This window comes from Ictalurus furcatus, chromosome 5, assembly GCF_023375685.1.
Source record: "Ictalurus furcatus strain D&B chromosome 5, Billie_1.0, whole genome shotgun sequence".
NCBI classification, from domain to species: domain Eukaryota; kingdom Metazoa; phylum Chordata; class Actinopteri; order Siluriformes; family Ictaluridae; genus Ictalurus; species Ictalurus furcatus.
The window spans coordinates 6454797-6481131 of record NC_071259.1 but is presented as its reverse complement, the minus strand read 5'-3'; the positions used below and the strand labels follow the sequence as shown (position 1 = coordinate 6481131).

At 38.8% G+C, this 26335-nt stretch overlaps 3 protein-coding genes across 24 annotated transcripts; 2 read left to right on the top strand and 1 right to left on the bottom strand.

Moving 5' to 3' along the window:
- Positions 1 to 19: 19 nt before the first annotated feature.
- LOC128607549 (14-3-3 protein beta/alpha-A) lies at positions 20 to 3540 on the top strand. The gene is made up of 6 exons (XM_053624495.1): positions 20 to 155; positions 1555 to 1855; positions 1997 to 2120; positions 2217 to 2380; positions 2462 to 2557; positions 2656 to 3540. Exons 2-6 carry the CDS (start codon positions 1562 to 1564, stop codon positions 2710 to 2712), a joined length of 735 nt encoding a protein of 244 aa, XP_053480470.1. The 5' UTR covers positions 20 to 155; positions 1555 to 1561; the 3' UTR covers positions 2713 to 3540.
- A 1018-nt stretch (positions 3541 to 4558) lies between these two features.
- Positions 4559 to 20351, top strand: LOC128607548 (embryonic polyadenylate-binding protein-like). 22 transcript variants are annotated; one of them, XR_008385900.1, is made up of 16 exons: positions 4559 to 4697; positions 5612 to 5814; positions 6485 to 6678; positions 7351 to 7466; positions 10308 to 10447; positions 11151 to 11245; positions 11337 to 11474; positions 11640 to 11735; positions 11941 to 12207; positions 12301 to 12382; positions 12569 to 12682; positions 13807 to 13943; positions 14503 to 14777; positions 15016 to 15200; positions 15386 to 15490; positions 15714 to 15846. XR_008385900.1 is itself a non-coding variant. In XM_053624483.1 (16 exons), the coding sequence occupies exons 2-15, from the start codon at positions 5622 to 5624 to the stop codon at positions 16027 to 16029; spliced, it is 1875 nt and encodes a 624-aa protein (XP_053480458.1). In that variant the 5' UTR covers positions 4559 to 4697; positions 5612 to 5621; the 3' UTR covers positions 20035 to 20351. The 22 variants fall into 22 exon arrangements, 11 of the variants coding, with proteins under 11 accessions (XP_053480458.1, XP_053480457.1, XP_053480465.1 ...); XR_008385902.1 differs by having other exon boundaries at positions 15016 to 15229; XM_053624483.1 differs by lacking the exons at positions 15016 to 15200; positions 15386 to 15490 and adding exons at positions 15967 to 16029; positions 20035 to 20351 and having other exon boundaries at positions 14669 to 14777; positions 15714 to 15844.
- Positions 20352 to 20475: 124 nt separating this feature from the next.
- fmodb (fibromodulin b) lies at positions 20476 to 22781 on the bottom strand. The gene is made up of 3 exons (XM_053623899.1): positions 22378 to 22781; positions 21556 to 22087; positions 20476 to 21374 (listed from the first exon to the last, which is right to left on the bottom strand). Exons 1-3 carry the CDS (start codon positions 22765 to 22767, stop codon positions 21223 to 21225), a joined length of 1074 nt encoding a protein of 357 aa, XP_053479874.1. The 5' UTR covers positions 22768 to 22781; the 3' UTR covers positions 20476 to 21222.
- Positions 22782 to 26335: the final 3554 nt, after the last annotated feature.

Genomic DNA, 26335 nt, shown 5'->3' with positions numbered 1-26335 from the left:
CCCCGCAGTAAAGCAGGGCTGGCCCAGTTTATAGGAAGCGGATGTGTCAACTTTAGCGGAAGTGGTACAGCCCAGAGACTGAAGAACGAGAGGAGGACGGACACTCCAACCTGAGCTTTCATAGAGAAAAAGCGGGACTAAACCCTATCTTAACCGTGAGTTTGCTTGCTTTTAAACGATAACAACATTAAATTCGTGTTTGACGTTGCTCATCGTGGGTGTCTGAATTAGAAAAAAGAACTGAATGGCGGACGTTAGCATTAGCTCGCGAAAAGCGCTAAATGACTAGCGAAACGACAAAACGAGGGCTGAATACAAAATGGCTTCCTGCTCGGCGTTTAAACGCCTTACACAGAGTATGAAACAGCGCGCTGTGCATCATATCTAGTGGATTTTACAGTTAACACTGAACCATTTTGGTATTCCAAGGTTTTGGTTAGCTTGCTAGCTTATTCAGATAACCAGTGCTCGTCAAAAGCGAGGCCTCGGTCTTTCTCCATCAGTGAAAGACCGCAATGGAAAATTTCGCCATTACAACGCGAAAATATTTTCAGAAATGACCTCAGAAGACGTGTTACGCATATATAGTTAGTTTAATACAAAGCGAGACCGCATTTCCGTACATTCTGCGGGGTTTTTATTTTATTTTAAAGCTGGTTAAATTGCTAATGGCGATTAGCTCGCTAACGTCATTGTAGCCAGCTAACTAGGCTGTGTATCTAGTGCATCGATGAGAGCTGGGCCTTTGGGATTAACGTCACGATTCGAGTAAAGCGTTCTGTGTTCTCGAAACGCGAGAATATCTCAACGCGAGAATATCTCAACACATCATGGCATTCTGGATGGTAGATGAAGTATTTTGTGAAGGATTAGGGGTCGGATTGCTAGCTCCTCATGTCAGTAGCTGCTTATATCCTGTAAGGTGTGCAGGGCGCTCCATCCTGTTCATTAGCAAGCGAAGAGAAAAATGGATAACGGAGGCGTTGGATTTAAGTGGGTCGTGTCCTAATTAGCTCATATTTAATATTTGCTTTAGGAAATAACTCTTACATGAGAGCGGAAATGGAAATTGTCCTCGATTCCGCTCTTTCCTCTGCATTGATCTCCACAAAAATGGATAGTATGGAGGAAGGGGGGAATCGTTTATTACATATTTACCAGCGCATAATGTCAGTTCTAATCAGGATTCACACTTTAAAGGGGTTCTGGTCATGATGATCTCCTATGAGGAAGTGTGTGTATATGAAAGAGAGAACACGTCACACCACTCCCCAGTTTTGTTTGGTTTCCCGTGTTATTTGTGATTAGGATCAAGAAATCGTCATTCATACATCTGAGGCTCGCTCTCTATCAAAGGCCAGACCTCTAATCTAAAATTGACCTTGCTTTCACTAAATTACCACTAGATGGACCTCACCAGACATCTTGGGAAAACACCTAAGCAGTATGAACGTAGCTGTAAAATCAACATCAGTTCATTTAAAAGCAATTTAGCAAGACGCTATAATCTTGACAGCTCGGTTTTAACGCCGTTTATTGTGTCCGTTCTCGCAGTCTGACGATGGACAAGAGCGACCTGGTGCAGAAAGCCAAGCTCGCCGAACAGGCGGAGCGCTACGATGACATGGCCGCTGCCATGAAGGCGGTGACTGAGGGCGGCGACGAGCTGTCCAACGAAGAGCGTAACCTGTTGTCTGTGGCCTACAAGAACGTGGTCGGTGCACGCCGCTCTTCCTGGCGTGTCATCTCCAGCATCGAGCAGAAGACCGAGTCCAACGAGAAGAAGCAGCTGATGGCGCGCGAGTACCGCGAGAAGATCGAGAGCGAGCTGAAGGAAATCTGCAATGATGTTCTGGTAACGCTGGTCATACTTAACAGTAATCTTCGTTATTTTGCCGTGATTTTTAAACAAGCGGTTCAACAGGGAGGGGGAGAAGGTTCTTTTCTTATTTGAATGACCTTGTAAATTCTTATTAACTGTAATTGTTCTCTTTAGGGACTCCTGGATAAGTATCTCATTCCCAATGCCTCTCCGGCTGAGAGCAAGGTATTCTACCTGAAGATGAAAGGCGATTATTATAGATACCTGTCTGAGGTTGCATCTGGGGACTCCAAGAGCTGTAAGTTGATGAGCTGTTGACAAACCAAAATAATTGGTGTAGCTTCCAATGGCTTAGGGATTCGGGAGACGTACAATTTTGATTTTCTTCACGCAGCTACAGTCGATAACTCTCAGAAGGCCTACCAGGATGCGTTTGAGATCAGCAAGAAAGACATGCAGCCCACACACCCCATCCGGCTTGGTCTGGCTCTCAACTTCTCTGTCTTCTATTATGAGATCCTGAACTCACCCGAGAAGGCCTGCAACCTTGCCAAAACGGTTCGATTTCATGCCAGTTATATTCATTTCCTAAACAGTTACAAAACGATTGTCTTGTTAAGAAATTAATTTATTTTTCAGGCCTTCGATGAAGCCATTGCTGAGCTTGACACCTTAAATGAGGATTCCTACAAAGACAGCACCTTGATCATGCAGTTACTAAGGGACAATCTTACCGTAAGTTATTTAGTGCGTGTTATATTCCAACTTCAGCTTGTTGTGTTGTAGTATTTTGTAACTTTTTTTTGTGTGTGTGTGGTTTGTCATTTCTGTAGCTGTGGACGTCGGAAAACCAGGGTGACGATGCAGATGCAGTCGAGGGAGAGAACTAGAGGAGCCACACTGATCTCCAAACACCCACGCGCACACACCCCCATCTTACTTACTTAAAAATAAATAAATAAATAAATAAGTACACAAATGGCTTCCTCCAAAACCATCCCACCTACCCTGCTTTCCATCCTCCAACCTTTTTCCATCAGCAGCCTGCTCCCTGTACCTACCCTCCCATGCTATCGCCACAAGATGCACCCAAAGCAAGACACTCTTGCACAGGCTCCGGGGGCAGGGATTTGAGGGAGGGAGGGTTTGCAGGGTGACGCGTCATTTTCAACAGGTCCGCTCATTTTGTTTGTGAAATTTAACATGGTTGTACTGAATATCAGATCCATATTTGTTAAGTGCATGAGTGCACGTGAGTATGTCTGTGAGACTGAGTGTGTGTGTGAGATAGTGTGACCGAGTTGTTCATGTGAGTGTGCGTGTGTGTTTTGGAGTCGGGGGTTATAAACTCTAAAAGTCCTTCCTAATGATTCCTCTTTTTTTCTCCCATGTTTTCCACCTTAGCTGGTTGTGCATTTTCATCCTTATTTTTTGTTACGGATTTTTTTTAGTGTAATTCGTCATGGTATTTGCAGGTTTTATTGTATGGTTATTAAACTGGCAGTTTATTTTCACCAAACACTGTAATTTCTTGAGTTTTGTATGGTTTATTATTATTATTATTATTATTATTATTATTATTATTATTATTTTGGGACCTGTGATGCTCTGCCTCTCAGCTTGGATTCCTGGTTTCAGTGCTGCAGTTATTCACTGAAATCCCTGTTCAGACACATGGTCAGTGGGCCATTTCATAAAGTAAATGTCTGAAAATTGAATATCAGTATAAAATGTGTATTTATTTATGATACAATGCACCACACCACACACACTTATGATGACTGATTATGATAACCATGAGGTTGTGATAGACTTTAAAATCATCTGGTTAGCATGATTGTCAAGTAGCTGCTTAAAATAAAGATTAAGTCACTGAATAAATTAATTGTAAAATAAATAAAAAATAGTGCAAAGGTATGATGGGTGAAAAACTATATTTTATATACATACATGCATAAACAGCTCTATATATAGAGAGAGAGAGCTGTTCATGCATGTATGTGTATAAAATGTTTTTTCACCCATCATATCTCTATATAAATATATATAAATATTTATATTTATATATATATATATAAATATTTATATTTATATATATATATATAAATATTTATATTTATATATATATATAAATATTTATATTTATATATATATATATATAAATATTTATATATATATATATATATATATAAATATTTATATTTTTATATATATATATATATATATATATATATAAAATAAAATAAGAAGAGATTCGGAAACAAAGGCTTGCCGTTCAGACTCATTGACTCTCCAGACGCTTTAATATCTTGTTCCGCAATCTCCAACGTTCACTATAAGGCTGCATCATGAATCCCAAATGGCGTCCTCTAACAATGCACTTTATAGGATAGTAAGTAATGGTCTCTATAGTGCACTGCGCTGTTCGATAAGGAACCGGTTGGGATACGGCCTTTTTGCCGTCTCGTTGAACGCTGTTGATACAATCTGCCCTCTAGTGGACAAATATGAGACACTCACACACTGTTTTTGTTTGTTTTGTTTTTATAGTGAATTATACAAAAATCACGCGCTTTATAATGCGTATATGTTTCCTATTTTATATTGTTCTGTTAATAAAAGTGTCCAGTACCATCCCTTTCACACTTAGTCTTGGAACTATTTAACGTCAAGGACCGATATTCTAAATTGCGACGAAGTTCAGCGAATGGCGGCGGTTTTAATTAGCGGTGACGCGGCGCGCATTGATATGACAGGTGTTTCAAGACAGTAATCAAACAAACAAACAAACAAAATCTTTACGACAGAGTCGCCGCCGCTGCTCTGAAGAAGAGGAGGACCTTTAGTACCATCTGTGTTTCTCACACTAGAAAAGGTGATTTATTTTAAACAAGCACCAAAGTATTGTTTATAGGCGTTTTCGGTTCTACTGCGGCTAAAAACATTAGCTTAACAACATTCAACAATGTTTGCTTTAGAGTCCATTTTATCATATATTTTTTTTCTCAGTGAGCGTTTCAAGTTCGTCTTTTGCCAGAAAGCGTCACTAATTAAATGTTTTTTGTATTATATCCTGTTTAGCAAGCATTTTCATTATATTTGCGTTAATTCAGTGGCGCGAGGTCGTAATGTCGATCAAATAGCTAATGGAAGCTAACGTTAATGGCTGCCTGAGATTAGCCGTTAACGATAGCTAGCTACAAACGGTTAATAATTAACTGATTAATATTGACTGTTATGTATTAATATAGAAGTGAGTACTAATTACAGTATAATAGGTGGGTAATTTATTGGAGACTTCATAGTAGAGATTTAAGTTTTATTTTTACGCCATAAGAGTTGTGTATAAGGATCACCAGGTAGTCTGACAAGGGTTTGTGCGCACGCGCACTGTAGTTTATCTTCCATAAACTCGTGCTTCATTTATTTTAATGCTTGACCCCTTTTGTGATCATAAGATTATGAGCTTATCAAAATAGGTTTTCTCTACAGGATAGGTTAACACTAATGTAAATATTTTACCTGCAGTTTTATCCTTTATTCCATTTTACCATTTTCTCATAAGGTCACAGTAATAAAGTAAGCAAAATAGTTAATAAAAAAAAAAAACAACAACCTTGTATTCTTTTATGAAGTTATAGTTGTGCTTGGACATCAGGACAAATCCTTAGAACACCTATGGTGACTGATCTATTGGTATTAATCATAGACAACAATTGATTAAACTTTATCCTGTTGAGGTTGTGCAGTGTATGACCTTTTAAAATGTGTGTGTATAAACCCTGGCAGAGCTTTCAGGATGAACAGCAGTGGGCCGGTGTACCCTTTGGCCTCGCTCTATGTGGGCGACCTGCATCCTGATGTCACGGAGGCCATGCTATATCAAAAGTTCTCCCCTGCAGGACCCATCATGTCCATCCGCGTGTGCCGGGATATCATCACCCGCAGGTCCCTCGGTTATGCCTACATCAATTATCAGCAGCCTGCTGACGGTGAGTGCTAGCACTTCCTGCTTGATCTAGGCCTGTAATTATTTAAGTGTAAGCTTGTCATTTTAAACTGTTACAAATGATCTAAATTATATCTATATAGTAGTGTTACAGTTCAAATGACGAGCTAGTCTGAACATTTCTTGGTATTAATCAACCACTTTTATAAAATACAAAAATAAATTCACTCAGTATTTGTCGTGCTGTTAAACTGAGAGTGTCTGTGAGGAAAGCCAGCTCATTGAGCATAAATAAATAAATAAAAACTAACTAGCAGTTTGCAGCACTGCCTTGACAAAAATAAGATGGTTGTTTCATATAGAAATGGTCAGCAGTGCCATGCTCTTCTGCCATGTTGTAGGCACTTTGTTTTGCGTATGCATTTTTAATGCTTTTTATCTGCATTTTGAAAGTCAACAGTGAGGTAACCATCCAATCAACACCTTGACTTACTGTGAAATCATGACACTGTAACACCCGTATTATATCGGTTTGCCTCTAATTAAAGAGTAGATTACAGAACATTTGGGTTTTGCTAGGAGAAAGCATCAAGACTTTGATGCCCCGTGTCTGAAAATGGCTCTTTTCCAAGATGGAATCTTTTATAGTATTAAGGTCACCAGTTTTCAAGATGAGTTAACTGACTGAGAGCTATTGTTCTGTTCTGCTGCAGCTGAATGTGCTCTGGACACGATGAACTATGAAGTGATAAAGGGTCGTCCCATTAGGATCATGTGGTCGCAGCGAGACCCTTGTCTGAGGAAGTCTGGAGTGGGGAACATCTTCATCAAGAACATGGACGAGTCGATCGACAACAAGGCGCTTTATGACACCTTCTCTGCCTTTGGCAACATTTTGTCATGTAAGGTCAGCGTCAGACAAGCTTTCATTTCAAGTATTTAGCTCAAGTAAAATTTAGGCTAAGACACTAACATGGGTAATTTTAAGAACACATCATTTATTACTTTTGTCCTCACCAAAACATGTTTAGTACATGAAGCATCACGCCACATGAAAGGAGTGCAAAAAAGGACTGAAAATGCTAGCGTGGGCTTTCAGATTTAACCAAGTTGGTGTGAAGTAGACTTTGATGGCCTGAATCTCTGTAAAGCTTTTTCATAATAAATAATAATGAGCTATATAAAGAGAAAAAATAGATTATTGGATACATCATGATACCCTTAAAAAAAAAATTCTACATTGATTTACAGATGTCCAAGTCTGATTTAAAAATTTATATAATTTATGATGAATCATGTGAGACAAGTCATGACAAAAGTATTTTCTCTATTCTGTACTAATTGGGTGGCGAAACCTAAAGGTACAGGCTATCAGGTGCGCTATTTTGTATGTTAGAAGATGGACAAACTCGGATCTGTACCCAAGAATCAATCGTGTTATATCTTTGGGGGTCTAAAGATTCCCACCCCTATTAAATGGATACTATTCATGTTTTTAAATGTAATCGTGTACATTAGAGTTCAAACATTGCAGTATTATGATGATTAAACACATTTGTCATAATGTGTTCCTTGATAGGTGGTATGTGACGAAAATGGCTCGAAAGGTTATGGATTTGTGCACTTTGAGACACAGGAGGCAGCGAAACGAGCCATTGAAACCATGAACGGCATGCTCCTGAATGATCGCAAAGTGTAAGTGCTGAGTCTTTATGCACTTTGGTCTACTTGCACACCAGGCCACTCCTTAAACCAGTGTTTGTACAGATGTGCAAAAGATGCTTAATTTTCAAAACAGCAATAATTTTCAGCTGCATAAATGACTAGGAAAGTCTTGTTTTTTCTTTATAAGCAGACTAAATAAGAGAGGCATTCGGTAGTTGCAAAATTATCTACAGAGCATAAATCATATCTGGAATTACACAATTAAAATTAATAATTAATATCATTCCCCATTACCTCCCTCAGCTAGTTGAACTTGAGTTGGATAGGTGCAAGCCGTGATTACAGCAAGGTCAGTTTAACATTGTAAGCTCTACAAGAATATAAACGATATCTTGACCCTTTTTATAATAGCCTACGGAGTAATTGGTGACAGCTGACAGCTCGCATAATGCATGCATCTGCAGTCATAACCTATCATGACTTATTTACAATAGAGATATTTGCCTGCAGCTTATTCTTTAAGCCAGATCCATTTAATATTATATTGAGCTTTAATGTCGATCTGCATAGGCATGTGAAGTATGTTTAGAAAATGCATAAGTTGTATGAACACTGTTTGACCTATTAAGTACAACCCCAATTCTCAAAAAGTTGGGACGCTGTATAAAATGTAAATAAAAAATCTCGTAAACCCATGTTATTCACAATAGAACATAGAAAACATGTCAAATGTTTAAACTGAGGGAATGTGCCAATTCAAGGAAAAAAGGTCATTTTGAATTTGATGGCTGCAGCACGTCTCAAAAAAGTTGGGACGGAGCAACAAAAGGCTGGAAAAGCAAGTGTTACTAAAAAGAAACAGCTGAAGGCTAATTGGCAACAGGTCAGTAACATGACTGGGTATAAAGAGTATCTTGGCAAGGCATAGACTTTCAGAAGTAAAGATTTTACTTGATTTAAACATTTTACATGTTTGTTATTGTGAATGGCAAATTTCAAACCCATGTGTTAATCATTGCATTCTGTTTTTATTTTCATTTTACATACATACCTGCAAACTAGTCACTTTTTGGCGAAATTCCCTGTTTTGAATCAAAATATGTCATTTACATGAATCGTGTAGATCCAAAGAGTTTTTTTGGGGGGGTGGGGTGAAACTGGAAGCACAATAAGGGCCCGTTCTTTTATTTGTTATATTAAATGTAGACGCGCTCATGCTGTGCGACGCGCTCGTTTTTCGAGATGGAAAATCCCAACTTTTCAGAATTCTGCAGGTCATGTGACAAGAACCAACCAATCAGCTTCACGCTTTCTTTGTCCTCTCTGAAATAGGCTTTGAATCTCAAGGAGCGGTTGAATTAGTTGGTGAAATTCTGTGTTTTCTACGCGCTTGACTGGTGGGGTGCGGCAAAACACGACGTTTTTTGTCTCTCTTCTCCATAACTAAACCTAGTAGCAGAGCTTCTGCAAGGGATTTGTGGTGCTGTAAATCCATCCTGTGCTAAAACTACCTCGTCGCTTAGCAACGGCAGACACCACGGGAGCGCAAACGTTTTCAGGCGCTAAATGTGAATGGCCCCTAAACCTCACAAGAATTGGAAATCCGCTAATTTCTCATACACTGGAGTGAGACCACAGATTTTTCTTGAGCTGTCGTGACCTTTTTCCCAATACAACATCTTTTGGTGCAGTGCCTCGTGATACGTTTTTCCCCTAACGTTACCCCATCAAACTTTTCCCAACCTGTTAGTATGCTTGTTAGCACGTAAGCTAACGTCAGTCAGTTCATGAATGAATGAATGAATGAATGAATTAGAATACTTTTGCTGAGTTTAAGACTCCCACTGCATCCGTATTTCTGTCTGATTTAAATGTCTGTCGTTATCGAAAGTTACTAGGGGAATAAAAACGAACACGTAATGAAAGACCCACTGTGTTTTAATGAGTGATCGTGTTGACCGTGGTTATGTGTTAACATGATCAGCGTTTGCTAATGTATTCAATTTGGAGATGTAAAATTTATGAAGTCTTTTTTTCTTCAGTTTTATGCTTCAAAGTCGTGAAACAATTGGGTTTTTAATATTTGTGTATGAGCTTCACCTTGGTCATATACACTGATCATCCATCCATCCAGTGTGTATGTGTGTGTGTGTGTGTGTGTATATGTGTGTGTGTGTATGTATGTGTGTATATATATATATATATATATATATATTTTTTTTTTTAAATATATATATAAATGTATATGTGTGTATGTATGTATATTATATGCATATATGTATGAAATATAAAAAAAATGTGTATGTCACCTTTTTCACCTCTTCTGCGTTTGCAGGTCTGTACATAGCATCCCAACTTTTTTGGAATTGGGATTGTACAAACTCTGTTCATTGAGTATGTAGAATTATTTGGTACTAATTATAGCAAGAACCATATTGTAACCAACAAAACCAAAAGTAGTAGAAATGGCAGTGAACCATCTCCTCATAAGCATCTCTTGACCTTTCTTTGCTCAGAAAAGAGGTGGGTAAAGAGCTGGAAAGCAGTTCAAGCCCAGTCTGTCCTTTGGGGAAAGTTAGTCAGCTGTCCACGTTTAGGTCATTGCACATGAGGAGGAGTTTGCTTCAGGACTTGAGCTGAAATGGCAGTATTTCTGTGGTGATGATTTTCAGACTTTCAGCAGGCCTGTGAAAGGAATTTAGGAGCAAGTTACATTGTCTCTGCCTTTAGTGCTTCTTTAAAGGAATCACTAGGGATGTACTTTCAGTTTTTTGTGACTTTAAACTGTAAATATATGTTAGCCGTATAATCTAATCTTGAATTTCACAGTATATGTCTTTCTTTCAACATGTATCTGGATTCCATATAAAGTTTTGTCGGACATTTTAAATCTCGTAAAGAGCGGGAGGCAGAGTTTGGCGCAAAGGCCATGGAGTTCACCAATGTTTACATCAAGAACTTTGGAGACGATTTTGACAATGAGAAGCTACGCAATATCTTCTCTGAATTTGGTAAGAAAATCATACATCCACTTTTGTTATGATTATGATTTGACTGATGTGTTCAAGAGTTCCTTTAACAGTTGCATTTAAATTGTAGACCGTTAAAAGGTTTAGCAGTCATAAATAGTTTTCGACCTGAGACAAGCAGGTTATGTATGGAGGCTATTTGTTATGCATACCCTAAACATCATTACGTCAGTGCTGTAACTATTTGATGTGTGTACTGCTGCTGATGTTGAGATTCCAAATATGTAGTGTGTGCTATAGTTAAGCATTGAGGTGTGCTGCATCACAGCAAAGTATGTTGTTTAAACATCCGTATCAGTTTTTGTTTCAAGAAGGTCAGTAGTAAGTAGTATTTTTGTTGGACCTACTTGTCTGGAGGGCAACTACAAATAAAAATTGAATAGCTCAGCCACAATCTTCTTTTCCCAGGTGTCCAAGTTACTGATTTATCCACCCCCCCTTTTTTTTTTTTTTAATAAATAAATGTTTAAGTAGTGAAGAAATATGTAAAAACCATGCATGCTGTAGGTGACATGCAGGCTAAAAGTGGAACATGAGTCAAATGTGCATTTTTGCTTTTTAAATTTCCATGAAAATCCTTGTAGTGAAATCTGGTCTGCCATCCCTACTCTCTCTATATAGTGTTTTCTAGCTCTGTACTCAGTACATGACTCTAACCATCGCTGCTTATTGAGTGATTTCACAGGTAGGACCCTGAGTGTCCGTGTGATGACTGATGAAAAGGGGCGTTCTCGTGGCTTTGGCTTTGTGAACTATGAAAACCACGAGGATGCACAGAAAGTAAGGGGCACTACAAAGCTGTCATGCGTGAATGTTGCTGAGCATCTTGAAAAATAAAATCCATCCTCTAGACTGCCTAACTTGTTTGCAGGCAGTAGCTGAGATGAACGGAAAGGAATTGAACGGACGAGTTCTGTATGTGGGCCGTGCTCAGAAGAGACTGGAGAGACAGTCCGAACTCAAACGCAGGTTCGAGCAAATCAAGCAAGAACGCTTAAACCGATACCAGGTAAAAACGTGGCTGTTTGAACATAAGACTCAGCACCATTGGGTTTTTTTGTGTTTGTGTTTTTTTGTTCATTTTGTTTGTGTTTTTTTTTTTTTTTTAGTAATATGATGCCATGGTTTTGTTTTTTTTGTTGTTGTTTTTTTTTAAATAAATGTTTGGCTGCAGGGGGTGAATCTGTACGTGAAGAATCTGGATGACGGCATTGATGATGACAAACTGAGAAAAGAGTTTGCCCCCTATGGCATGATTACCAGTGCTAAGGTATCAAAACTGTATTAAATACATTTTTTTTTTTTTTTTTTTTTTTTTTTTTTTTTTTTTTTTTTTTTTTTTTTTTTTAAATGTTCCTGTTTTCAAATTGTAAAAACAAATGTTGGAAATAAACACTGGCTTGACATCAGTATTTTTTTTCAGTCTGCTTTTAACGGTTGACACATTGTGAAATGCATGTTTTTTTTGGGGCCAGGTGATGACTGAGGGAGGTCACAGTAAAGGCTTTGGCTTCGTTTGTTTCTCCTCTCCTGAGGAGGCCACTAAAGCTGTGACAGAGATGAATGGCCGGATCGTCAGCACTAAGCCTCTGTATGTGGCCCTGGCCCAAAGGAAAGAGGAGCGCAAGGCCATACTCACCAACCAGTACATGCAGAGACTGGCCAGTGTGAGAGCCATTCCTGGCCCTGCCATGCCTACTTACCAGCAGAGTTCTGGCTACTACATGCCTTCCATACCTCAGGTGGGCAAATGACAGTCTTGGAAATTAGTGATTGAGTCATCATACCTGCTTAAAATGAAAAATGTTCTGAATTCACTTTTTTCTTCTTAACAGCCTCAGGGACGTGCCTTCTACAACACTGTACCAAATCTACGACCAGCACCACGCTTTGCTGCCCAAGCCCCAAGACCACAGGGTAGGTAGATAAGTGCAATGTATTATATCTCCAGGTAGATAAGTCTAATGTCTTATTTTTTTCATGGAAATTAAGGTTGTGTTTTTTTGGGGTTTTTTTTGGCAGGGATGAAGGGATGATTTGTAGGTGTGCATGTAGGTGTGTAAACAGTTGATCTAACATCTGCTCTCTGATTGGCCATGCTAGCTCCTTACTCGGCTCAGACAATGAGACCAGCAATGCCACGCAGGACCTCCACCCCCATCAGCACTGTGCGCCAAGCCTCCACCCAGGCTCCAGGTGTGAACACCCAGAGAATGGGTAAGAAACTGTTTGGGGGTGGTACAGATGAGGCTTGATAGGAAATTTATTTAGAATGCTTAAAGTGGTGTCTGGAGAGTCTTGCTGGTTTAATATTGGCTGCTTGTTGCAATTCTTTGTTTTGGTTCCACTTAAATGCCACTTCTGTAATGTATAGAACAGTTCTGTGACATACAGACATCATGCATGTTTGCCTGCTGCCACAAGTAAAATGTCACTGCCTCTTTATTGATCTTGAAGTGTTCATTTGAGAGCAATGCAACTAATTGTTTACTTAAAGACAATGTGTTTATGTTAAGACAAGATTGTTTTGTTTTGCGATATGAGGAATTTCCAATTGAAAAGGCATATTTGTGTGGGCAGCCCTTTTTTTGTTTTTTTTTTTTTGTTTTTTTTTTACTTTTCTTTTCCTTGGAGTGATTGCATGTATTTGAACCGTGCCCACCTTTTGCATTATTTGTAGAGATGCACCGATGTATCGGCCGAGGCAATCAAAAGAGGGTGGGAAAACGCATCGAGTTCGTACTGTTTATAAAGATGATGTCTCATGTGGAATATAACTGCAGTCTGTAAGCTCTGCACTGCTGAAATTTTACACTGGACACTGCATCAGTGAAGCGGGAGTTTCGGCGTCGAGTCTTTGCTAACTCATTTTCATTTTAAAGCACGAAATCGGTGTTTTCCTGCCCATTTTTGATTGACCGGATATAATCGGCCCTCCTTTTGGACGTTTTTAAACGATCAGCCGATGACCCATAGCGTGAAAAAAATGCCTTTATTGGCCGATACCGATTATTGGCCAATGCGTTGGTGTATCTCTAATAGCTCTAATGTAGCCCTGATAAACATGTTTCACTTTCTTAATTTAAACCCCTATTCATGTTTTGTTGCTCTGCCCTGAAAGTCAGACAACATGGGCTATTAGTTTACATTTATGTTTATGGCATTTGGCAGGCTCCCTTATCCAGAGCAGCGTACAGAAGCTAATTATGAAAATAAAGGCAAAAACCTTGCCTGACACATGTGCTGTTATAAAACAACCCATTGTTCCTTGTTTTGTGTATTGTCCCATGTTGTACTTTGGGTCGTGTAGTGGAAAATATTTTAAATGTTTCTCTGTCCAGCGCACATCGGGACTCAGACAGCAGGTGGGCGAACTGTGGGAGGGCCTATGGTGAGGGGCGTCTCTCAATACAAATACTCAAGCGGGGTTCGAAATGTTCAACAGGTCATCACTGTACCAACTTCTATTCCACAGCAGGTAATGCACATCTATGCATGCAAATATGCAGAGCACCTGCGTTATCTCAGAAAAAGGCAAGCATGGCTGTTGAAGCAATTTGTAAATATTAATAAGCCATATTTACAATTATAAACTGTAAATATGGCTGTTGATTTTAAATGCAGTGAAATATTAATTGAATGTGGCTCATAGAATAGTAATATTCCCTTGGACTATTTGATATGGTTAATAATTCTGCATGATGATCCAACCTCTGTTTATTTAATCTGTATATATTTTCCATCTTTCCATCAGATTGATGCATTTTGTAGTTGTATACGCCCATCTTTATTTTTTTGGGAGTTTATTGACACATCATTTGTTTAATGCTTCACCTTTTGATCACCTAATTGTCACCTTGTTAAGGGAGTAACGAAGTCAAATTCCTTGTAAGTGAACTTGTACTAGGTTAAAAATAATAATAATCTCTGGATTTATGGCTGAAAATCACATCAGGATTTAGTTTTATTACAGTATAATGTGATGTTTCAAGAATCCATCTTGGATGAAAAGGCAAGAAAGTGTAACATTGAGTCAGATGTTTTCTGTCCCAGCTTGCGTTCTTCTAAAGAGAGAGTGGACACGGCCATGCATCACTGTGGCACTAATGCCAGCTGAAATGGAGTACTCTGCACTTGAGTTGGCTTGCCTGAGAGGCATTAACTTTTCAGCCTTATTCTGTTTGAGAAAATGTTACTTTGTAGATGGTGCCTTCTGCAGTTATGGAGCCTGCAGTTCATATAAAAGGTCAAGAGCCCCTTACTCCATCAATGTTGGCAGCCGCACCCCTTTTGGAGCAGAAACAACTACTGGGTATTTCTCTCTTTCTCTATCTGGTCCTTGGAAGTTTGTGAACCCTTTAGAATTTTATACATTTCTCCATAAATATGACCTAAAACATAAGATTTTCACACAAATCCTCAAAGTAGGCCACAAGAACACAATTAAACAAATGAGACAAAATATTATACTTGTTCATTTATTTATTGAAGAAAACGATCCAATATTACAAATCTGTGAGCGACAAAAGTATGTGAACCTTTGCTTTCAGTATCTGGTGTGACCCCCTTGTGCAGCAATAACTGCAACTAAAAGTTTGCGGTAACTGTTGATCAGTCCTGAACACCGGGTTCGAGGAATTTTATCCCTTTCCTCAGTACAGAACAGCTTCAACTCTGGGATGTTAGTGGGTTTCCTCAAATGAAATGCTTGTTGCCAGCATCAGGATTTGGTCAGGTGTTTTTTGTTTTTTAAACTATAATAAGGTCAGGAATGCTTGCAAAACTTTAGCTCATTATAAGTTTAAAATATACTTATATAAACATTATATAAACATGTACTTTGTGAGCAGTAGTGGAGTTACCAATTGAATTATTGTGTAGCAATGTAGCCCTGATTAAACACATCTCATTTTCTTAAAGTTTACATTTAAGGCATTTGGCAGGCACCTTTATCCAGGGTAACAGCACAGAAGTGCTTTTGAAATTTCTATCAATAAAAGTCATTCTCGTAGACTGGTTCATAAGGTGAGGGATTTAGAGTACTATTAGTTGGAGTTTGTATAGTACTACAAAAGCTATAAGCTAAAATGAAACATATTGAGACAACTTGTTTATGTTGGTCTTAAAGCTACAGACATAATGTTTCCAAACAGACATTTAACGTTGCCCAACTCGATGGACATTGCAGCAGTTGTCAGTCATCCAAAGCCTACCTCTCAGGGACTGTGTGTCTGTGACTCTTGTGCAGGTGAACGTCTGTATCCACTGATCCATGCCCTGCATCCGAACCTCGCAGGCAAGATCACTGGCATGCTGCTCGAAATAGATAATTCTGAACTTCTACTCATGCTAGAGTCTCCAGAGTCACTGCAAACCAAGGTATTCATAACTGTCAAAAGCAATACCTGACTACTGAAAATGTGCCTTTTATCAGTGTTATTCCTTTCTGTAATTGCATACACTTTTTTTTATTTATTCGTTTTAATCAACAACATATTTAGGTTGAGGAGGCAGTGGCTGTTCTTCAAGCTCATCAAGCAAAGGAAGCCTCACCTAAGAAATAGGTAACGTTTATGCAGGTAAGATGCCACACAAGCACACTGAACATCAATATTTAACATCTTGAAATATATAGAGAACCCATCGGTATAATTAGATTGCAGTCAAACTCTCGAAAAACTTCCTTCTATAACTTAAAGGACACTCTGGCAAAAATCTAAAGTTTAAACATCGATACAGCTGGTGTAAACATACCTGCTCAAATTTTACAGCGGTGGTGCAATGGGCTCTGTAGTGAGATTTCCCTGTTTGAATACTGGGGGAAACCCCGTAGTGTTTGTGTCTGTACACTAACCTTGGTTTACATGCCAACACTTCCTCCTCTGAATTTACCAGTGTCCACTGCTGTTCTGTCAGCTCTGAAAAAGTTGTCCCTCTAGCTCAATCACGCTGTTTGGAGTGCAGCTGTGGAGCCAAGTTTGTGAGAATCATAACATTGCAGTCATAAGTATTTCCTGACCTTATGTTAGCTAGAAATAAGCTAGGTAGTGCAGGGCAATGAGGGTTAGCCTTTAGCTTAGCCCGCAGGCCTCTGCGTTTTCCCTGTATTCGTTTATGGTCTCTGCGTCAACGCCTGCTACTTCCTGTCGGATTGGCTGACTTGCTTGAGTATGGTGTTCTGATAATCTTCGTAGGTAGCTGGTGGGAGTAGAATCCATTTGTCTAATGCAATGTCCGTGCATCGAAGTTTTATATATATGGCGGCTGTGGCTCAGGTGGTAGAGCGGGGTGTCCACTAATCGTAGGGTTGGCGGTTCGATTCCCGGCCCGCATGACTCCACATGCCGAAGTGTCCTTGGCCAAGACACTGAACCCCAAGTTGCTCCCAATGGCAAGTTAGCGCCTTGCATGGCAGCTCAGCTTCCATTGGTGAGTGTGTGTGAATGGGTGGATGAGACACAGTGTAAAGTGCTTTGGATAAAAGTGCTATATAAGTGCGCCATTTATTTATATCCAAAAGTTACTCTCTATATGCATAGCTGAATTGAACAACGTAACACAAAACCGCTAAATAGATTTTGCAAAAACTAGTTGGACACAGAGCGTAGTTTTGCATTTAACGCGATGGCCCACTGGAGCTTTAAGCAATTAATTAGTGCAAGTAAATCTGTTATGGTTAGTTACACACATCCTTTGAAGTGATGAAAAAGCACCACGTGCTGTCATGATTATTTAAGAGACAGTGTCTTCTCATAGGATAAGAGCATGCAGTCTCATGAATAATTGACACAGATGTGTCCTTGAAGTACTACAGTACATGGCCATGTCACAGGCAGTAACACCTTGTAGATTTTAAACCCTGAAGACGAAAATAGCGGGGGAAAAAAAGATCAAAATGAACCAGTTTTTTCCTACGATTAAAATTAATGGTTGCTAACATTCTTTTATGATGTGCAACATGAACACCTCTGTTAAAATCTCAGAATATGTAGTTTAATGTTTCATGGCTCTTTTAACAGTATGTTCAGGAAAGTGAGAGCGCTAGCTGGCTACTGCTAATAAGCGATGACTTTAAATAAATTATTGAGATGGAGCGAATGGATTACTCGGGTGACCAGAAATGACTTGAGGGATGAGGATTTTTACAGTTGCACGGTGACATACAGTGGTTCTTGAACGTTTGTGAGCCCTTTAGATGTTTCTATATATCTGCATAAATATGACTTAAAACATCGTCAGATTTTCACACAAGTCCTAAAAGTAGACAGAGAATCTGTTTAAACAAATGAGACAAAAATATTATACTTGGTCATTTATTTACGTATCTGTGATTGGCAAAAGTGTGTGAACCTCTAGGATTAGCAGTTCATTTGAACGTGGATTGGAGTTTGTTGTTTTCAATCAATGGGATGACACTGGTGTGAGTGAGCGCCCTAAATTAATGTTTAGTTAATGTTTTGGAATGGCCAAGTCAAAGTCCTGACCTTAGTCCAATAGAAATGTCATGGAAGGACCAGAAGCAAGCAGTTTGTTGAGGAAGCCCACCAACATCCCAGAGTTGAAGCTGTCCTGTACTGAGTAACGGGCTAAAATTCCTCCAAGCCGATGCGCAGGACTGATCAACAGTTATCGGAAATGCTTACCTGCAGTTGCTGCACAAGAGTCACACCAGATACTGAAAGCAAAGGTTCACATACTTTTGCCACTCACAGATATGTAACATTGGATCATTTTCCTCAATAAATAAATGACCAAGTATAATATTTGTCTCACTTGTTTTAATTGGGTTCTCGATCAGATTTTCAAACAAGTCCTAAAAGTAGATAATGTTTTGGGTCATTTTGCTAATAAATTCTAAATGGTTCACAAACTTTTCAAGCACCACTGTTCATGTTGGAGCCAGAAAATACAAAAAGAACTTAACCAGCAACAGGGGGAAGAGAGCAACTGTAGGTCTTCCAAAACTACCCTGAGACAAATAACTGCAATTAAACAACGCTAGTAGCTACTGTAATGTTGGCTAGCAGTTATGTTTATTTTTGTGCTGGCTGTCTTACTGGTACCTACGTGGGTAGAGACCACTTTAGTGTTAGTAAACAATTAGAAGTTTCTAACCTGGTCGAAAAATTACACACCCAGTTAAATGAGCTACTTGGTTATATCTATCTAAGAATTTTATTTAGGACTTGCTGACATCAGGTTAAATGTTTTCCAATTAATAAGGATTACTACTACAAGACAGGACGTGTTATTTGTCTAAACTAACACTTGTTAGTTTTAATGGTGTAACTCTAGAAGATTGTTGTAGTTTGGCATCCTGTTAGTGGCTAAATGATGCTAAAAAAATAAAAAAACAACTATCAAACAGTTCTGGTTTGATAATATGCACGATGGAATGTTTTAAAAAGCAAATTCTGATGTACATTTAAAAATCACTAAAGTCCCATTATGATTACTCATTGTTTACACAGCAGTATTTCCTGGAATGATGTCACATGAGACTTCAGTTAAGCATTTCACTCAGCTTCTGATTGAGCACAGGCGCGGCTCCCGACGCTTGAATTATGTATTGCCATATTGCGTTCTGGGTATTGTACCTTTCGGATGAGAATTAAATGACGAAAGTTATTTAAATCATGAATTCTTCTGAACCGTGGACAGTAAGTGTTGCAGTTCCATGCAGCAGATCAATACATTCCATGCCATTTTTTCCCCAGTGTCTTTCTGATAGTGGAAGCATGAACAGTGACCTTTACTGATGCAAGAGAGGCCTGTAGATCCTTAGATGTTGTCCTTGGCTCTTTTGTGACTTGCTGGATGAGTAGTTTCTGTGCTCTTGGAGGAATTTTGGAAGGTTGGCCACTTCTGGGAAGGTTCACCAATGTGCCGGGTTTTACCATTTGGGGATGATGGAGTCCCAGAGCCTTTGAAATTGCTTTGTAACCTTTCCCAGACTGATTCTATATTTCAATCACCTTCTTCCTCCTCATTTCTGGAATTTCTTTCCATTTTGTTAGTGTGTTACTGGGTAAGACCAACTTCATGCTGTTGAAATTGTTCTATTTAAGTGTTGATTTGATTGAACAGGGTTTGCAGTAATCAGTCCTGGTTGTGTCTAGTCCAGCTGAACCCCATTATGAATGCAGTTTCATAGATTTGGGGAATTAGTAACTATGGGGGCAAATACATTTTCACACAGGCCCTGCTGGTATTGGATAATTATTATTTTTATTTATTTATTTATTTATTTTGCTTCAGTAAATGACAATCATTTTAACAACTGTGGTTTTTTTTTTTTTTTTTTTTAAACTTGGGTTGCCTTTGTTCTATCTTGTATTTCGTTTTAATTTCTGAAACAATGTAGTATGAGACAAAACAAGGAATCAGGATGGGGGCAAATACTTTTCATTGCACTGTATTTAAAACTTCATTTGTTCAAGGAACTTTATTGCCATTGAAGAAAAATTTCAAACTGCTGTATAATTGGTATACACTGTTAAAAGTAGGTTATGAGGAATGCTGTATGTTGTGATCTTTTACTAATTATTTTTTTTTATTATTTATTGCAGGCATGATCACTGAAGGTCCATGGATTTTGCAGAAGGCGAAAAAGGGGGTGTAATAAAAAATAAATACATTAAAAAAAGATTAATGGTGGGGGAGGGAGTAATGTAGACACTTCAAAGGCAATGGCACTTTTGTGAGTAGCTTTTACTCATGTCAGTACTGCTCTGCACTATGTTATGTTAATTCTGAGTTTTGTTATAAAAAAGGAGGGGGGGAAAAAAAGAGAAAAATGCAACAAAAAAAATGACAAGGAAAAAAAACCTCTGTTGTGCATTAAAATATTTTTGGCTTACCCACAAACAAATTGTCGTCATCTCTATTATATTGATGTTTTCATTGGGATGAATGAGGCTTGGCTTCCATCATCTGTTTTGTGTGTTGCTGGTTCCCAAAACTGCATGGAGTAATGTACACAAGTGAATACTGAGGGTTAAATTTTCCTTTTGAGATTTGAGTTTCTTGATTGATGAATGATGCGAGTACAAGTGTTTCTCAACAGGTTCATTTGGAAACTGCCCATGTGTTTGTGTTTTTTGGAAGAGGAAAAAAAAAGTAAATAAATGTTGGCAAGATCGATGCACACATTATTTAGATGAACGGTCATTTAACTGAATCTGTATTACATCAACTCGAGAAAGCTGAAGCAAGACCCATAATCCCTTTACCTCACAAAGTTGCATTGTTTTGAGTTGATTCTGTTCTATTTTGAGACGAAAGACAAAGGGATTGCACAATGAAATGTAAGACGTGATGGCGAACAAAATGATTCAAGTTTCATTGTTTATTCAAGAGCCAAAGTTAATATTTGAGCAGAGCACTAAATGCTGTACAACTCGCTGGTGCTTTTTGTAAAACCGGCATTACGTCATATCATCCCATGATCACCAAAGTGTAACACAGGTCTCACTTCCTTGAATGCAGAAATGTGTTGAGCAAGAAAAGAAACCGAGTATATCAAAGTTCATCCCGCTGTGTGGACTTTCACATGACTATCCAGTAAATGTGTTAAAGTTTGTTCAAATATGACTGTTCTAGTAAATTCCAATGAGTATATTTTACTCAACTTTATTTAAAATGACGTATGGCGGTTACTTTAGCTTTTAACTTTAGCTCTGGTCTTAAAGTAAAATGTTGACTAGTTTGGTTATATTGTTCAGGTGTTGATGTCAGCATAGTGTCTCATTTCAGGCCTATAGGTTGATGCTTGTGGCTTTGCGCAGGCAGAGCAGAGCCTCAGGGGGCACATCGTGAGGGTTGATCTTGTTCGCTTCCAGCCGCAGAACACGCAGGTTTGAGTAGTTGGCCATGTTTATAACTCGACAGAAACTGCTGACTGAGAACTCTGAGGAAGGGGAAAACATTTTGGATGCATTTTAGCAATTGTAATGAAAAAACTTTTGGCCAAACATTGAGAGTGTAACAATTTAAACGTGCATGTCTCATACATACGGTAATTTACATATTTCAGTCACCTAATATGCTGCCATGTTACTTAATGTGGCCTTGAAGGGTGTTTCTCGTACCTTTGATGCAATTGGCCTGAAGGTAGAGGACCTGCAGACGTGTGCTGACGGTTGGAATCTTTTCCAACTTGTTGTAGGACAGGTCCAGTTCCATGAGCGTGCTCACATTAAAAGTATTGGGTGGGATTCCAGCGTCTGTGAGCCGATTGTGTGAGAGGCGCATAAAGCGCAGCTCAGGCCGCTTCTTCACGAAGTCCACGGGGACAGAAGAGATGTGGTTGTGGTCGAGGTACAGCTGACTCAGCTTGGGTGGAAGGTTCTTGGGAATCTCTGATAACTGATTCCCACGTAAATCCAGAAAGCTGAGTGAGGCCAGTGACTCTACAGCGTCGCCGAGCTCCTGAATGGCATTATAATGGAAATGCAAAGCTTTTAGATCGTTCATTCCACGCAAGAACCCAGGAGGCACGGAAGTGATGGCATTGTGGTCCAAGTGCAGGTCCTGAATGCCATGAGGTAGTCCTTCTGGGATGTGCTCAAGTTTGTTGTGCTGCAAGAACAGGCGCTCCAGTTTGGACAGCTTGGCAAAGACCTAATAAGATAAAATAAGTCGATTTTACCATTTGCAGATCTTTTTGTCTGGTGAGCTTTGCATTTTCAAAGAGAGAGACAGGAAATGACTACATGAAACAGTATTTACAAATTTTTGCCAGAAATGCATCTGCTTGTGATACAAATGCTTTTATGGTTGCCTGTGAGACTTTCAACTTTCTGTTTTAAAAAAAAAACCCTTACAGATTATTGTTTAAACTGTGAAAATAAAAAAGTCCATTAGTATACTTATGGACTGGCTTGTGCCTGGGACTGTTCTGCTGTACTGACCTTGCTGCTGATTTTGTCAGATCTCAGCTGGTTCATATGCAGGATGATCCAGACAAGCTCAGTGGCATTGTCAAAAACCCCATCAGTGATTCCGGTGATCCGGTTGTTTTGGAGGTACACGTACTTCATGCGTGAGGGCACAAAGGGCACATGCTGGAGGTTGCGGTTGTTGCAGTACATGGCGTTAGGGTAGGCAGGAGGGCATTCGCATTCCAGGGGGCAGTCTAGTGCTTCAGAGTCATCTTGTGTGTGAAGGGATGCGTAGTAGTTGCCATGGTTTGGGCTGTAGCTGTAGGCTCGACCGCGCAGGTAGTTAAGCCAGGTAAGGGAGTCGGTGTGAGCGATGGCAAAGTGCACAAGCCCCACCCACAGCAAAAACATACTCCACATCACTAGATGTGGTGAAAGGGTCTTGATGGACGATTCACTCTTTGTCTGTATGAAATAATGGTAAAAAAAAAAATGACTGCACTCAATCATATGTACTGTGGTGCTTGAAAGTTTGTGAACCCTTTAGAATTTTCTACATTTCTGCATAAATATGCCATCTAAAACATATTTTCAGTCCTAAAAGAGAACCCAATTAAGCAAATAAGACAAAAATATTATACTTGGTCATTTATTTATTGAGGAAAATGATCCAATATTATATTTCTGTGAGTGGCAAAAGGATGTGGACCTCTAGGATTAGCAGTTAGTTTGAAGGTGACATTAGAGTCCGATGCTTTCAACAATAGGATGACAATTGGGTGTGAGTGAGCATCCTGTTTTATTTAAAGAAAGATGTATTCACGAAGCAGCTCAGCTTTCTGTACTCCAGCATAAGAGGAAAAATAGCACTTTTTCTTATCTCTTGTTCATATAGTGATGCGTAGTCAGCCAAGATGCAACTGTTTTTGCAATTCATTTTTGGCCCCTGAAATGCTGGGACTTTGTATAAAACAGACTTCTTCTATCCTTCCCATGCTATATATAGAATTAAACTTGCCGTTCTGCTCTTTAACAATGTATAGATCTCACCATCTCAAGTCAGAACAGAACTCCATACATTAAAAACATGGGTAGATACAAATATATTCATGTCTGGACAGGCAGGATAAATTCTAAATCCTGTGTTTTTTTTCCCCCTTCTTTTTGTGTATTGTATGCAGGCAGGGTGTGTTTTGGCCTAAGGGTGGTTTTCTGATACAGGTGTGCAGAGTGATTATCCCAGCTCAGAATGCTGCATGAAAACACTACAGTGGCCAACTGATGGCAAAACTCAATTTTTCAAAACGCAAGTGTAATTAAGTTCTCTGACTCTGGATGTATACTTTGTCGTATTTGTTTTTCTTTGTGCTGTCGTTATTTCAGGATTTCAAACTAAACATCATTGCTAAGTCATTTTATGCTTGATGTAAAATAAGTAAAGGAAACAATTCAGGATGTGGTGTTTATAGGGTTATTTCTCAATAACACCATATAACGAAGAGTTTTATTCCTCTTGTACCTCTTTATACCACAACAACTTGCCCACTATTACAATTTTCATTAATTAAAGAACAACTTTCATCCTTTTTTTTATGCTTTTACATAAAGGTACACGCTACCTAACTCACAGGAAACTTCAACTTATAAATGATTAGACCAATCAGAGCTGAGAATTTAACAGCAGTGGGTTATAATTTCATCTGAAATCCTCTTTATTATAACGGCCCGGTTCCATAATGAAAAGCATAAAACATTTTGTGTGTGTGTGTGATACAGATCTAGTTTGAAGCTCTAGCGGTTGATCTCACAGTAGTATACTATTGGAGTATAAGTACTGTGGAGTTTATTTATTTATTTATTTTTGTCAATTAAAATTGTGAAATCAATTTTGTAAAGGATTGATTATCGGTTTGATTTTGAAATCTTAAGACAATGAACTTTATGATGCAATTTGGCTTGGAGAATCACATTTAAAAACAAGCTACCAGTACCTGAACAAGAGGATAAATCATTTTCACTCTACAAAACCACTACATTGATATTGACTTGGTTAATTCAACAAAATCTTCAAGCAACTAGAGAATGAGCTACACCTACCTCTGACTGCAGTGTGGCTTCAGCCCCAATCTCCCCTCGAGTGACTGAAACAGAGTGAGGACGAGGCTGAGAGGTGGTGAATAAAAGGGGGTGTACTGGCATGGCATCTTTAAATGCTTCTTTCTAACTGCACATTACGAGAGATAATTACACACACACACTTCGACTTGCATAAGTCAGATATAAAAAGAGTGAAAAAGACTGCGATGAATTAGAGTTTATTACAATTTATTATTCAAGCATGCATTATTTATTGTAATGAGAAGTATCAAACAGGAAAAATGTATTTTTTAAAAAAAAATCTGGGTAGCTCACAAACCTTAGCTACCTAGCTAGGAAAAAAATGACCTAGCTTTACCGCCAGTTGAAATTTGTCACAGTAAACTTGCTTCGCTAAACTTGATGCTATAATTTATTAAAACTAAGGATAACATAATAGTGTAAGAAATGGAGAGGAAAAAAGTTAAATATAGCCAGATAAGGTTTTGCTTCTGGTACTGTACGTAGCTTTACAGTACAGTTGGATATCTGTGAAACACGTTGAATATAGGATTTCACTGTAGAAATAAGAGAAATTCATATAAAAGGTGGTGTAGATGTTAATCGAGAAAATCTGGAAAGAGTTATGCAAATACTACTGATCCTCATTTTTGATGATTTTGCTATTATGAACCCAAGATATAGACTATTTGACTGTTTGATACACATGGAAAGCATGTAAAACTCCACAGAGATGGCTCGGAATCGATTATGATCTCAGGTTACTGTCTTTATGGTGTTTTTGTGCATGTTCTCGCCATGTCCAGGTGGCTTTCCCTCTGGGTTTTCGTGTGTGTGTGTGTGTGTTGCTCTGTGATGAACTGGCATACAGAGTATATTCCCACTTCATATCCAGTGCGATATCCTTGCGATAGACTTTGGATTCATCCTGACCAGGATAAAGCTGTTAATGAAGAAAGATGAATGACAATTGAGGCAATGAATAAACATTTATAAAAACCTGCCTACATTTCTTTGTCTTAAGGCTGTCTTGTACAGTGATTACATGTAGCCCATGTTCCATACACTCGTGCAGACCACAAGCACACACTGGAATACCTCACATCATTACTCCTATTGTAGCCTATCTATCAACACACACGTACTCTATTTGGAAGCTCTTTGACAAAAGTTTCAACACTGCACAAAATAACTGGGTTCTGTGTCCTGGAGCCATGCGAATGTGAATGCCATGTGTGTTTTAAGGCAATACATCTGCTCTTTAACAACCTTCCTTTCCAGCCTGTCAGGATGGAGACATGGACCTTATCATTAGCCCAGCACGTGTATGTTTGTGTTTATGAGGAATTTGGCCAGGATCTGCGGTGGTGTGTACACGCATGACTGTCTGTTGCTGGATGCTAATAAACGCACATGCTTCCAATCTGCTTTCAATCCAGCATCAGCACTATTAATACCAGAAAAAAAGTTATAGTAACAAGGAAAATTAATGAGCACTTGTAGCCTTTGACATTGGTTTATTGCCTTCCTCAGTTACAGGTTCAAACTTTTTCTCGACCTCATTGTTGTTGTTGTTTTCTTGCTTTTATTTCTTTATTAATTCTGTTCTTCCTCTCAAACACCCTCTCCCTCTCTCAAGGATGTCAAGGAATGAAAATTGCTGACTTCAAGCTGAAAGCAGGGCTTTGTGTACATTGTGTCTCACAGAGTGAAACTTAATGGCTCACAGACAAACCACTGAGGTCTTGGTGGGGGAATGTCTCACATTTGAGTCATGCTGTAGGCTGGTAGTGATTTTATGTATGTTTCTGTAGTGAATTTCTAGAGTAACACAGTAATAGGCAGTTAAGAGTCAATAACATAGTCATCCAGCATACACACAAATGACATG